Raw genomic sequence first — 13,350 nt, 5'->3', positions numbered from 1 at the left:
GGTGGCTCTGCAAGATAAGGAGCAGCTCCTCCACTGAGGAGGAGTTTAAGTCTTGTCTGCTACAGTAAAGAAATCTGCCCATTTCAAGTCCTACTACTGTGGCAGGCTGGAAACTCTGGAGCTGCTTTATGTGTAACTCACCAGGAACTTTTGAGAAGATGGGTCTACAGCTGAGGTACTCACCACAGGAGCCCACATTTAACCCACCGTGTTCACAAGCCAGGACCCAAAGCTCTGCAGACCAAGTGCTTTCCAAGGTCCCTAGGCCATAGAAGTGAGCAACACTGAAACATACACCCTCCCTTTTTTTAACCAGGACACCCAAAAACTGGTACCCGGCCAAAGAGTCACATGTGAGTAACAAAACAGCTTAATGACTATAAATTTTTTCCTTTCTAGAAGAAAAGGCAAAAAGGTTTTCATCTTGTAAAAAGTGCAACTACATCATGAAAGAAATTTACTTAAATATTTCAAGGATTTCGCATCACAAAAGAAAGCACAACTTGTCTGGGATTTTATATCCTGTACAAGACTAGTTGCTTAGATGGTTTATTTGTAATTGCCTTGCCAAGGCTCACTCGAGATGGATTCCACTGAAGTCATTTTCCAAAGTTTTTTCTTCTAAAAAGGTTGTAATAAGCATTTTAATTTGGAAAATGCAAGATAGAAGGACACCCTCCAAAAGATTCCCTATCTTCCACAAACATACTAGCTATCTGATAGATTTCTCCAGGGGCATTGCAAGACCTGGTAATTTTCAAATTCAAAGAGCTGGAAGAAATAATGATGAAAAACTGTCACAAATCTGCATAGAGTTACTTTACTTTAGTAAGACGGACTAAATGAGACACAAAAAAAGTATGTCTAAACTTCATTAAAACTGATTTTTTATGCAATGTAATGGAAGGCAAAACCAGCTGTTTTATCAGAACAGCAATAATACAACTTCTTATAGCAGCGAAATGGTAATAGAACCTCCCCAATTTTAAACAGTTCTACTTGAATAATCAGGCAAAAATCTACCAGAAGACATTTTTCCTAAAGCTCAGAAGACATAAAACACAGTATTAATAATAATCTCTACTTCAGAACAGTATTACTGTGATTCCCTTTTTTTAGAAGGCCTTAGTTCCCATAACTGGATAAACATGGCTATGAATATTATGTCCCTTCTTCAAAGTCGCATTATCTTAAATTTTAAACAACCACAATAGCCAAATGCTTGCCTGATATAAATTCCCGCTTTTCTCAACGTCAGCATCTGAATTCTAAAATTGCCCGACAAAACTGCTAAATACTTTGTGAACCAACATCAACCCCCAATGCTTATTTAGTTAAAAAAAAAATAAAATACATCTTAGTTAATTTAAAGTTCATTCGCAATGTGGTTTTCAAATCTGTCAAAACACGCACAAGGAGGTCTAGTGGCAGCCAGGAACTATGGGAAATTCAACTTGAAAGTTAAATCTGAACCACAAGGTCAAAGAAACAAAGTCATAACCGGTTCTCAAGCTCTAATACACCCACGCACCAGTCACAGAAACTTCGGAGTCTCCCTGCTCTGAGCACCCAAACTTTGAAGAGCCCAGAGAAGGGGATCTCGGCAGAACGTGGCATTATTTCTCCCCTCACTAACTCCCGAAAGCCATGCTATGTAAACACACAGATGCACATAACCTCCCTTTCAGTCCCAAAATCCCCTAAACGCGCCTATTCCAGAGGGATAAATGGCTTCATTCATAATCTATTTTTAAACACCAGACATGTTTTAAAAGAATTTCTTTCAATTCTTCAACGTCTTTATTTTAAATCACACATACCTAGAGCTCCTTCGCTCCCCACGGGCTGGGAGTTCGGGAGTCCCTCCCCCTTTGCCCCCTATGCGGTACGACAGCGGGCCGCACCACAGGCATGGCTCCAGCCCTCGCCGCCGACGCCGCCGCCCCTTTCCCGGGCGGCTGGCGAGGGGCGGCGGCTCAGGTGAGCCGAGCCGCGGGTGCGGACGGGGCGGGAGAGGGGGCACAGCGCGGCTGGCGCCCAGCCGAAGGCACTGCCGAGCCGCGCCCCGACGCGCCTCCCACCTGCTCCCTCGGGAGGGGAGAGGATGGAGCGGGGGGGCTGCGGAGAGCCGCGGGAGCCGCGGCGATCCGGCCGCAGGACCGCAGTCAGGAGGCTCCTTGGCGCAGACCTCGCCGCGGGTGGGTGCGGCTCCTCTCGCCCCGGCCGCACACAAAAGCGGCGGCGCCCCCGCAGCCGCCCTCGCCCCCCGCCCCGCCGCCGCTGCTGCCGCCGGCGGGAGTTTTATGACTGCGGCGCCGGCCGTGGCGCAGTCCCGGCTCCGCCGCGCCCCGGCTCCGCGCCCGGCCCGGGGGTGCCCAGCGCTGCGGCAGGTGGCCGCAGCCGCGGCGGGAAAGTTTCCCCGGCCCGGGGGTGCGGCGGGGGCCGCCGCCTCGCGTCCCTCCCGCCACCTCCCCGCCGCCCCTGCCTTACCTTGGCGGGCTCCGCCGGTGGCTGGGGCTCCGCCGCGTCTTCTGCGGGCAGCGGCTCTGGGGGAGTGCTGGGGGGCTCGGCGGCGGCCCCGGCCCCGTCCTGCGGGGCGGCCGGCTCGGCGGAGCTGCCGGCGCCCATGGCGCTGCCCCGCGGCCGTACGGAGCCGCGGGCAGGGGCTGGCGGTGGGCGGCGGCGGCGGCACAGCCGGGAATGAAGGAGCCCGGCTCTCCGCAAACTCCTTTAGGGCGCGAGAGGGGGGAAATTTAAAAAAAAAAAAAAAAAAAGGAGGGGGGGGAAAGGGAAGGGGGAAAAAAAAGCGCGAGCGAGAGCAGCGAGGAAAATCACCTCCTCCCCTGGTCCCCCCGCCCGCCTGCCTCTTGCTCCATCACATGAGCAGATCCCCGGACACGCCTTGCAGCATCAAACCGGGCTGATAAGGAGCGGCCAAGGGGGGCAGCGCCCTGCCCGCCGCCGCTGCCGCCTCTCCCCGCCCCTCCCGGGCACCGCCGGGGCGGGGGCGCCGCCCGGCCCCCGGCCCTCCGCGGCGGCACCGCGGCGCTGACTCAGCTCCTCGGGCCCCTCGCCGCTCCCGTGGGGCCGGGACGAGCGCCCACCCGCGGGACCCACACGGGCTCCGCGCCAGGGACCGCGTCCCCCGCCCGGCCACGCTGCCCTCGCCCCCCGCGGGGCTCCTGCCGCCTCCTGCCCCGGGCGCTCGGCTCCGCGGCCAGCAGCCCTCAGCGCCGGCCCCGACCTCAGCCATGCTGGGCCTGCCCGAGGGAAGGACGTCCCGCTTCCAGCTAATGCAGAAATGTAAGGTCCCATGTCTTAGGCAACTTTGAAGAAACAAAAAGATCAAGTCGCCTTTTTGTTTTTTGGACTTCTTTTTGTTGGTGGGTGTTTTTTTTTTTTAATTGTCATGCAGGGTAGATTCCCATTTATTAATTCATAGCAGATCCTGGCACAAGCGAGGAAAGCCAAGGAGAGGGTAGTTTCTCTCCTAGCCCAGAATACACAAAGCATCTTTACCATGCCACAAATGCAGGACCAGCATGTATGTAGGCACGCTCTTACCTGGTACTTTCAAAGGTATCAGCAGTGAAATAGAGCACAAACTAAATTAACCTAACCACAATGTGCCCAATGGGTAGCAAACAGATCCATTAACTGTTCTTCACCGTAACTATAATTTTTTTTCTAAACATATGCATGTACCTATACTATACAGAGTTCATTGTTAAAATCAGGAATGGTCTGAAGAATTTATAGTACAGACAAGATTTTTTTTAGAACATTTAAACCCACCGAAGCACTATTTCATTCCAAAAAAAAAAAAACATTCTGAAAAAATTCCATTCTACAAAGGGCCTAATCTTCACATGCAGGTCAGTTTTTTCCCTAAAAAAATCAACACACATCAAGTCAATGACTGAAAAAGCATTTTCATTATTTCCCTTAGCTAACGCAAGAACCTACTGGAATTGTTTGTGTTCGGCAGACCAAAACTGGTGTTGTGGATCACAGAGTTGGGATAAATGGCCTTTCTGCTTAGTCTTTGTCATTTTCAGAAGGGAGAGGAGATACAGGTCTGAGCTTTAAGTAGTGCCTGAGTCCCTGTAGTGGAACTTAGCCATAGCCACCCAGTACCTTCTGGATTACCCACCAGCCAGCACTCGCAACAGGGAGCAAGGAGCCTGCTCCCAGCTTTTCCTGGCTGTCATCCTTTCTCCACCGTGTCTCTGGTGGAGAAAGTGCTGGTGGTACCACCTCCACTCCCCACCAAATCTTTCTCCCTGCCTTCAGCTGCTCCTTTGCAAGTGCAGCTGAGAATTGCCCAACTGCTGCAGGGCTGTCTTGGGCTCCCCTTCAGCCATGGACCCTGGGCATAGACACAGAGGATTCCTGGGCTTTGGAGAGGGGAGGGCTGGCTGTGGGGCTCAGTGGCAGACAGAGAGGTTGGGAACAGTCTGTGCCATGGGGAGATCAGGGTTTTGCCAGGAGGTTCCTCAAGAAGGGAAATGTGACATAATTCAAGGTCTGTGCTACATCATTTCTCTTTTCAGTGGTCATTGACCACAAAATGCTTTCTCTGCAAGCAACCAGAGCACTGCCTCCTTCCTCCCATGTAAACTTGCTCTTCAGTCCTGTTGCTCGTGCCTGGCAGCACCGGCTCTGTGCCCAGAAGTCTCAGAGCAAAGATGCTGCAAGCACTGCAGCTGAGAGAGTCACCCCTCAATGCCCATTCACCAGCCATTTTCTCAACACAAATTACTTTCTTTTGGCTGAAAGTCTTTGGTTACAGCTATTCAGTGAAATAAAATGTGCTGGGGATGGCTTTCTGGTGATAAAGTTGAGCAGCACAGGATGGCAGGATAGTTTGTGTGTACACTTGTAACTTCTCCCCACTTTGAACCACCACATTTCTGCAAACTTGTGCTGCAGACAGCCATGAGTTGTTGTCTATCCCTGTATAATCCCTGATATATGCACAGCCTCTGTCTCCTTTCCTCTTGCATTTGCTTTTGTTTTCTTTCCTGGAGTACATCTAGCATAGGAACTTTTAAGAGAGATATCTGACATCTCCAATCTTGTCCAGAGGGTGGTCAGTTCCCAATTTGCCATTCTTGATGGTCTGCACGCTGCCTGTACAGAAGAAACCGTGATGAATGACAGCTCTGATTCTGGCATTTGTCAGCCTGTTTCCCTGCCTTCTGCCTGTGTGCTGGGGTGGTTATTGCCCAGACCTTTACCCTGAACCCTGCAACTGCCTCCTTCTATACCTAAGTGTTCTTCAGGCACTATGTCTGTTTCTAATGACAGACTTCCCAGAGAAGTGCAGTCTGGTCCTCTTGCAAAGTCACCAAGTGTTGGCGCTGAGGCAAGAATATTCAAGCTTTTGACAAAAGTATGCATGCACACTTTTTAGGATGAATCCAAGGAATTGAGAAAGATAATTATTAAAGCTCTACTGGCACGTTATCTAGAAATATTCCAGTGAAACATCTTTGAGGAAACTCCCACTAAGAGGTGCAAGCACAGACCTTCCAAATGGCAGGACAATCTTTCAGCATTGCAGCTAGCACATGACTGTTTTAAAACTCCCCTGAAACCTGGATAGCTTTCATAATGATATTTGTAATGCAGAGTCTGTAGACAGGTTTTAATTTATTTACTTTTAAAATTGCTTCTTTTCCAAAAGCATTTATGATTGATGTAACCACTGCTGATGCTTTTGTACAGAACCAAATGTCTCAGGCTGTTAGCCTGTGTTGATGAAATATTTTCCTGCAGTCTTCTGCCCCATCCATGATTTTCCCCATGCTTTCCTTCCAGCCTTGACTCTGTTGGTCCCTGCAAGTGGCCACAAGCTGTGCTGCTGTTGGCTGCTCTGGCTGCTCCTGAGGGCAGCAGGGTGGATGGGGAGCCAGCAGCAAGGTGGGCATGGGAGGGCTGGTCCCCAGCATCCATGATGGGGAACAGGACTGCCTGCCCAGCCAGGGGCTCCTCCATATCCCATCCAGGCTGGCTGTTCACAGGTTTGTGTGAGACAGTGGCTGGGAGCACCAGCAGCTGCCTGGAGCCCTGTTTAGATGAAGGCTCTTGCTTCCCTTATCAGTGGCGGAGCTGCATTGGGATATTTTTGGCATAAAAGCTAAGTGGAAACATATCGTGTAAGTGTTCTCGAAATGGGAAGCTCTCAAGAACATACCTTAGATCTGGATAGAGAATACAGTGCTCTGACTTCACCTCAGCTGTATTTACTGCAATCTTCAGCTTTTTCTCCCCTCTCTCTTGTCCAGTTATGATAGGAAATTATAGGATGCTGTTAGAAATACATGGATATGCTTAAGGAGCTAATATGTATCAGACAAGAACAATTCTGATGAGCATAAAAAGAAGAAAACTACAAAAATCTGTGTAAAAATACTTGTTTTGCAAGTGGAATTGATAATGCCATAGTAAGAAATAAGGAAAAAGGAATAAATTTTGCTGGTAGGAGACTGTTTCTTTACTTTCCAGGAGTTCACCTATCCCAGAAAAATCACAGTAACAGATAAAATGAGCAGAATCTTTACAACTAATAGGTTGACATCACAGAGGTGATCTGTATCAGAAAAAACCTATTCATGGGTAAGGACACACATCTGTGTGTCGCACATAACAAAACTAAATTGGCTCCTCACACTGTGCAATTTGAAAATAATGTTAGTAGCAAAAATTGACTTCAGTCTTGAATTTGATGGCTATTTCAGTAAAGGCATATTTGTGTAGCAAGTGTGTCATTCAGCAAGTAGTTGCACATTTCTGTAGCACCCAGAGACCCTTGTTGGACAACCCAGAGCTGTTTCAGGAGAGATCCAGCCTGTAGTTTCCTCTGGTACCAATCTGTCTCTACTGCTGTCTCTCTACTACTACCCAGCCTGTGATTTCTGGTTTCTCTGTAGTTTCGCTGTGGTTTCTCTCCTCACCAGTTCTTCACTTGTCCTGCTCTTCCCAGGAGGTGTTGGACAGGTATGTTAAGCTTCAGGAGCCTAGCTGTTGTCATCTGCCCACAGACAGTTCTTCACAGGGGCATGGGACAGGGCAGGAGACTGCAAAAGTCCATCCCATTGGGAGTTTGGCTGAAGAGATTCACAGCATGTCCCGGGCATAGCCCAAATGGCACCCTCTCAAACCTGTAAGAGCTCTGGTTACTGGACAGGCTCTGATCTGTCCGGATAATTATATTCACGTTTTCAGGAGGCAACGTTTGGGTGTTGAAGCTTGAAGGTGACAGTGGATTAAATTTTTTTCTTAAATGAGGAAGAAATGTAAAATTTGTCTTTATAAAGAAGGAAGAAAAATGTATTCTCTATGAGTACTCTTTTCATAAGAAAAGAAGGAATAAGCTCAAAGGACTGTGTTTCATCATACCCCTATAATGCCAAGTGTCCACTTTCCAGCTAAGAAGGGGAAATATACAGTGAGGCTGTAATTTAGTGTCATGTTATCAGTATAATAGTCATGCAGTGCCATAGGAGAATAAATGATGTAGTGTGCAGGTGCAAGGGGACACCAGCTTGCAGGCAAGCTTAGTCACAGTGTCAAAGATGGAAGAATGTGACCTCCAGTGCAGTGTTTTATCTGCTGCACAGATAAATGCATCTCACTCAAGAAGCCTTTCAGGCAGAGCTCTGAGGAAATTCCTCATCAAGGGAAGAATGCCCAGAGGAGAGAGATAAAGAGGCACATAAGGTCCCCCTAATGCCATTATCCCATTGTTCCAGCAGCAGGTGAGTGAGGCTCTTTTGTCTTCTGGAGGAGACCCCTATGGCTCGGGACTGAGCCCAGTGACTGTTTAGAAATGCCTTGGCACTACTGATGTTATCAAGAATGGCAGAGTTCAGAGCCAGCAGGTGCTAAAACACCACCCTGAAAATTAAACTGGAATCTGGAGTGGACTTTGAGAGTAAATTAGACTGGGGGGATTCTCCAGAGGTCATCTAGTCCAATCTCTTGCTCAAAACAGGGTGAGTTTCAGGCTTAGATGAGGTTGTTTAGGGCTTTGTTCAAGTGAGTCCTTGTTCCTGCTCCCCTGCCACCCAGTGTCTGCCCCACGTGTGCACATCAGTAGGTAAAGGAAACACCTTCTCTCTCTCACCAGCAGCAATGTGCTTCCAGTCACTGCTGCTGAGGGGTCCCCATCCCTCACAAGCTTGGCTGGCACTTGAGATGCACACCCTTTACCTGCAGTTTCTGCCAAGCCTTCGTATCCCCATCTGCTCTCCCAAAGGCTTGGTGACACAAGCAGGCTGTATCTCTCCATGGGGAGACACCCACGGCCACCCCAAAAGGCACTGGGTGCCACAGCTCTGCCCACCTGGACAGACACATCCCCCTCAGGAGCCCTGTCCCATAACTGGGAACCAGGCTCTGTGTGCTCTCCAGACTGCCTGCCCCTCTGGCAGTTTCTCATTGCGTTTTGTGGCTGCTGGCTGAGCCCGCAGACATTTGCAGTGTGAAACTGCATAAGCCATTAAATCCTTCCTCCCTCCTTCTACCCTGAGCAGGGTCTATGCACCTGGGAGGCCTTTATAGCTGCAGGTAGGAAATGGCAAAATGTTTAAGAAGAAACACGGACCACTGAGATTGTGTCTTAGTACTATCACATTCTTTCTCTGGCCTGAGCAAGCACTGTCCTGCTCTGCTAGTGCCCACCCAGAATAATTTCCCTAGACTGTTACCTCTTGATTTGTCTATTTGCAGCTCACCTCTGGGTCTCCACCAGGTGTGATTGACTTATCTTTGGCTTTCCCATCTAAACCTATTGTATTTATAAGTTATCTTTCAGTACTGGCAATAGTCATGACTACCTACCTCCTTCATTTGCTTTTGAGATTTTCAAACAGGAGCATCTGTGCTATGTCCTATGCTGCTCCTAATGCCTGGAGGCAATGTCCTTCAGAGTCTTCATTAAATCATGCCTTTGACATGTCATCTACAGAAAATGGGACAGCAGATAGGTAGCAGTGTGGCTGACCTATGACTACTGATTACTCAGCAACATTATTTTGTTATTTCCTTGTATCCCTTCATGGGCCCATCCCTAGCTATTGCAGACGCATCAGGTTTCACCTCTGAGAGTTGGCCCTTTTCCCTTAACCCCTCACCTGCATGGTGTCTGTCAGCCCAGGCTGGCAGGGGGTGTCCAGACACGGAACAGCCCAGTGTCCCTGTTGGCAGAAGGGTTTCACCAGTGAGCCCCTCATGCCCAGGGGTGCAGAGCCATTGGGTGGGCAATACCTCCTCCTTTTCCTGGACTGGTGCACATGGCCACTGAATTGAGGGAAGCCACAAGATGTGCTGTTTACACTACTTGGTAGTGGGATTGTAAATTTTCAGATGCAAGGAAAGTGCTTTTGTTCTGGCCAGTATAATGCCAAATATAAGGGGGGGGGGTCCTGGTGTGGCTCAAAAAGCCTATTTCGCCTATTTCGGAGCTAATACAAACTATAAATACCCCTTGGTCATTCGTAATTTATAATTTTTGTTGTGAGCAATCCATAGAAATTCTAGTCTGATCACTTGACTGCCAAAGTACAAAGCAGCACCTCAACTCTTAACCAGAGGTTTTTAACTTTCTGCCAACATGATCAAAAATAAGCTCACTCCTAGAAAAATAACCAGAAAAAAGATAACCAAAAAGATAACCATCCTCATTCAGACTTTTAAATAATGCCCAAATCAGGACTTGAGCTCAAAGCATTTTTAGCCCCTTTGTTGTTGAGGCACATAGAAAAATCTTAGAGATGCAGAAAGCATGCAAGAAGTAGAGCAAACATAGATCATTTCTATAGTCCTGGTTTTGTCTTAGTTTGTGGAAGAAGGCACTAGCACACCTGGCAGGCAAAAGCCTTCAGCAGCAGTCAGAACAAGTGAGAACCATCTTCAAACTTTGTGTGGGTCTCTGTCTCGGAAAACAAAATGTAGAGAGCCTCTGGCATGAAGACAGGAGCCTTTCAGTAAGGTACCACGTACAGATGTAAACTTTAGATCAATTTTTACACAAAAAGGTAACAAGCTTTTCTCTGGGGGTCTCCACCTTTATGAATTTATAACAATAGTAGCATGGATTTAGCCCAGCCAGTAAATGGTCTCTGCACCTCGGCTGTAAGAGGAGGGACAATGACCCAGCTGGTGTCATTTCTAGGGCTGGTCAGGCTGCCACTGCACTTGAAGTGATCCTTGATAAGATTTCAAGTGAAAGGAGGGAAAGACAGAAAGAAAGCAAGAAGGCAAGGAAGCCTCCCCCACTTCAAATTCTTCAGGCTGACCTGTCAGCTTCTATGTTACTACATTTGGACTTGAATTTCTTGCCAAGGTCAGAGCAGATTAGAAGCTGCTTTCATATCTGACAGAAATACTACTCCCCGGTGAACAAGGGGGTGTAGCTCCAGCATCTTTAAGTGGAAAGGAAAGTTCAGTCTTCTCCACTCATCAGCATGGAGTGCACAGGGGCCTCCCAATATTAACTCTGGTCAGCACCAGCGGGTCATCTTCTCTCTGTAATCCCACATTCTCCCCCTCTCTGCTTGGATCTGAGCTGCATACTCGAAAAGCATGACTGAAAAGACCAGAAAAACAGTGAGATTTGAAGGATCATATGATCATCTCATGATCACCAGTATTTGTTTCTTTTTATGCTCTTTGTGGGAAATATATACTACTTTTCTCTAAATCACCCTTAAAACACAACAGCAGAATTATGTGCAGCCAGGCAAGAGTTTGATTTCAGGAGTGACCTCAGGACTCACATTTCCTCTTGCCTGAAGCTCAATTCACATTTGTAGGGAACTTGCTCAGTGGGAGACATGTTTTTCTTAAATGTTCAACAGCTGCATGGAAGCTAGGCAGCAGGAAAAACACAGGGGCAGGCAAAGGATAAAAATAATAATAGTGTATTGCCCCCTTGTCTTTTAAAACTTTGGTTGCCTCACATAAAATGTAAGGAAATCTGGAAGTCCTGATGTGATGAGACCAAGGCATGCTGGATGAGTGGCTTTTACCAGAGGTCATAATGGAGCCTGAACAGAGAACAACATGCATTGTTCAGCCATGTCTACAAAAATGTCTAGCTCCACCAGAATTAGTAATTGCATGCCAGAATGCTAATTTTTTTTTTCAGTACAGAACTAAATAACACAGGGCTGAGAAAACACAATGTAAAAACAAAAGGGATTATAAAGTCTTTAGAGCAGACTGGCAAAAGTAAGAGGGTTTGCTGAGGAAAATGTCTGGAGAAGATTTCAGTACCAGAAAAGGGAGGAGGCTGCAGTAGTCAGCAGGTGACCACAAATCACAGCAGATCAGCGTTAACCAGAGTTCTCCATTTGGCCACTTGACTTCCCATGTGTCATTTTACATGTCACAGACTGAGCTTGCACCCCTTTTTTTCTCTGCCTCAATGATAGCTTGCAGCAGTGAGAGGGGCTGCTCAGAATAATTCAGAAGAAATATTTCCCTGGTTTACTTTCCCTGTGTGGGATTCCTCACTCGGCTGGAAATCAATCTTTGTGCATCTCACAAGCAGGAAGGAAGGGGAAATTAAGAAAGAAGATAAAAAGAAAGCAAAGAGGAAAGAGAAGCAAAGTCAGGAGTGGCAGAAATCAAGAGACACAGGGATGATGGTTATGGACTCCAAAGACAGCAAAGGGCAGGTAGGAAGAAGCAATGAAAATCAGTGAGACCCAGAGAGAACAAGGAATGAGGGCAAAGGAAACAATTTTTTTCAAACATAGTGTTTGGTTGAAAAGTGAATGCAAAATAGTCACAAAGGTTTCACCCTAAACTGATATCATATCAATAAACACTTTTTTTTCATAAAATCAGGAGCTATTATTGCCACATCATTGTGCCCATAGCCCTTTGCTGGGTCTGTGGGCTGACCCCTCTCTCTGTGCCTGCCCATGTGAGGTGGTGGGGAGGCATGGAGATAATGCTGACGGAAATGAATCCCTCTTTATCTGGCCTGGCTCTGGCTGCAAGACTAAACAAGCTGAAAATACTCCTTAAAGGTGATAGGTCTTCACAAAACACAATTAACAACTTCAAGATGCCCTTCCAGGGACCAGCAGGACAATTTGGAGCATGCAAGGTTGGTTTATCCTAAAAGGAGTCAGTCTCTCAAAACACATAGAACTCAGAAGCAGGCATGTCTGTCAGGCCATGGGGAGGAGCATCAGCTGTGCTCCTCTGGCCCTATGGGGGAATAGGTGCTGACAAAAGCCAAAACTGGGGGGCAGAAGGGGGCTTTATCCTTCAAGTGGTTCATAAATAATTTCCATCTGATGCTGCAGAGGCAATGACTTGGGGGACCAGAGATCTTTCAGAGAAGTACTTCTGCATGGAAGTGCTGCATGTTCCAGGCATGGCAGCAGCCCTCTGAGGAAAGCCAGACCAGGCACCAGCATGGGTGCTAGCCTGTAGCTTGTTTCTCACAGAATTACAAGTCATAATATCACAGCTGTAATTGTCAGTTATTGTCATTACATTGCAAGGGTTCCATATTGCTAGAGCGCCATACCTCCTTGATGGTTTCTGTAGACAGCTCCTCTAGGCACCAGCTCCCCTCAACCAACCAATCCATTCTTTTATAACACTCTTCTGATTGGCTACAGGTGTGGCTGTTAACAGCAGGCCTGCTCCTAATCTTTAGTAAGTGGTTCAGCTGCAACTCTTTAGAGGATAAGATTACATTCTATACTACCTTTATTTACTTATGTTCTATCCCCCTGCAGCCAGTGGCTTGAGTCTCATCCTGTGATGGTAGCATAAAAAAAATCTTGGTAGCAAAATATGAACCTTCTTGCAAAACTTAAAAGCAGTCCTTTTGTATGATTCTCCTCCTTGTTTTCAGACCTGTCCTCAGATTTAAGTGGCATCACGCAGAAGCTTGGTAAATCCCTTTGGCCACTCTATCCAACAACCTGCAAACTGCTAGTTAAGAGTATGAGCAATTAACATGGACACTACATGACAACAAAACTCCGGTGGGCTTTACTGAAGTTCACTCTCAAAAGCAATCAGTCCTGAACTGAATTCCTTCCCAGAAAAGCTGAGTGTGGTACTGAAGCATTCCCAGAGGACTCTCAGCTGCCTTAGAGACATGGTCTGTGTCTGGCAGGTGTTTCTTAGCATGAGCTCTTCACAAATGGGTGCAGACATGACATGGATGCCCATCAGTGAGGCAGAGGGTCTCCTGAAGTCTATTCCCTGTGTGGGCAGAGCTGTCCCTGTCACTTGGGCTGTCCCCTCTCCACTGGCACCAGCACAGGTCCAAGCTGTCCTTCTAGCTGGAGGCTGGGAATTTAATGCCTCCTT

General features: G+C 47.6%; 1 protein-coding gene and 1 long non-coding RNA gene across 2 annotated transcripts in view; both read right to left on the bottom strand.

The window, feature by feature from the left end:
- Positions 1-2,746, bottom strand: part of AKAP12 (A-kinase anchoring protein 12) — a 29,901-nt gene extending 27,155 nt beyond the window's left edge. Inside the window, exon 1 of the mRNA XM_064708151.1 lies at positions 2,491-2,746. Coding sequence (XP_064564221.1) covers positions 2,491-2,628 — 138 coding nt within the window. The 5' untranslated portion in view covers positions 2,629-2,746. The remainder of the gene's footprint in view (positions 1-2,490) is intronic.
- Positions 2,747-5,169: 2,423 nt separating this feature from the next.
- LOC135445552 (uncharacterized) lies at positions 5,170-12,622 on the bottom strand. Its single transcript, XR_010439553.1, has 3 exons — positions 12,554-12,622; positions 8,848-8,968; positions 5,170-6,313 (listed from the first exon to the last, which is right to left on the bottom strand). It is a non-coding gene; the product is annotated as an uncharacterized LOC135445552 (long non-coding RNA).
- Positions 12,623-13,350: the final 728 nt, after the last annotated feature.

Source organism: Zonotrichia leucophrys, chromosome 3 (genome assembly GCF_028769735.1).
Source record: "Zonotrichia leucophrys gambelii isolate GWCS_2022_RI chromosome 3, RI_Zleu_2.0, whole genome shotgun sequence".
Classification (NCBI taxonomy): domain Eukaryota; kingdom Metazoa; phylum Chordata; class Aves; order Passeriformes; family Passerellidae; genus Zonotrichia; species Zonotrichia leucophrys.
The sequence above is the reverse complement of the archived record's forward strand: the minus strand, read 5'-3'. Positions and strand labels throughout refer to the sequence as shown.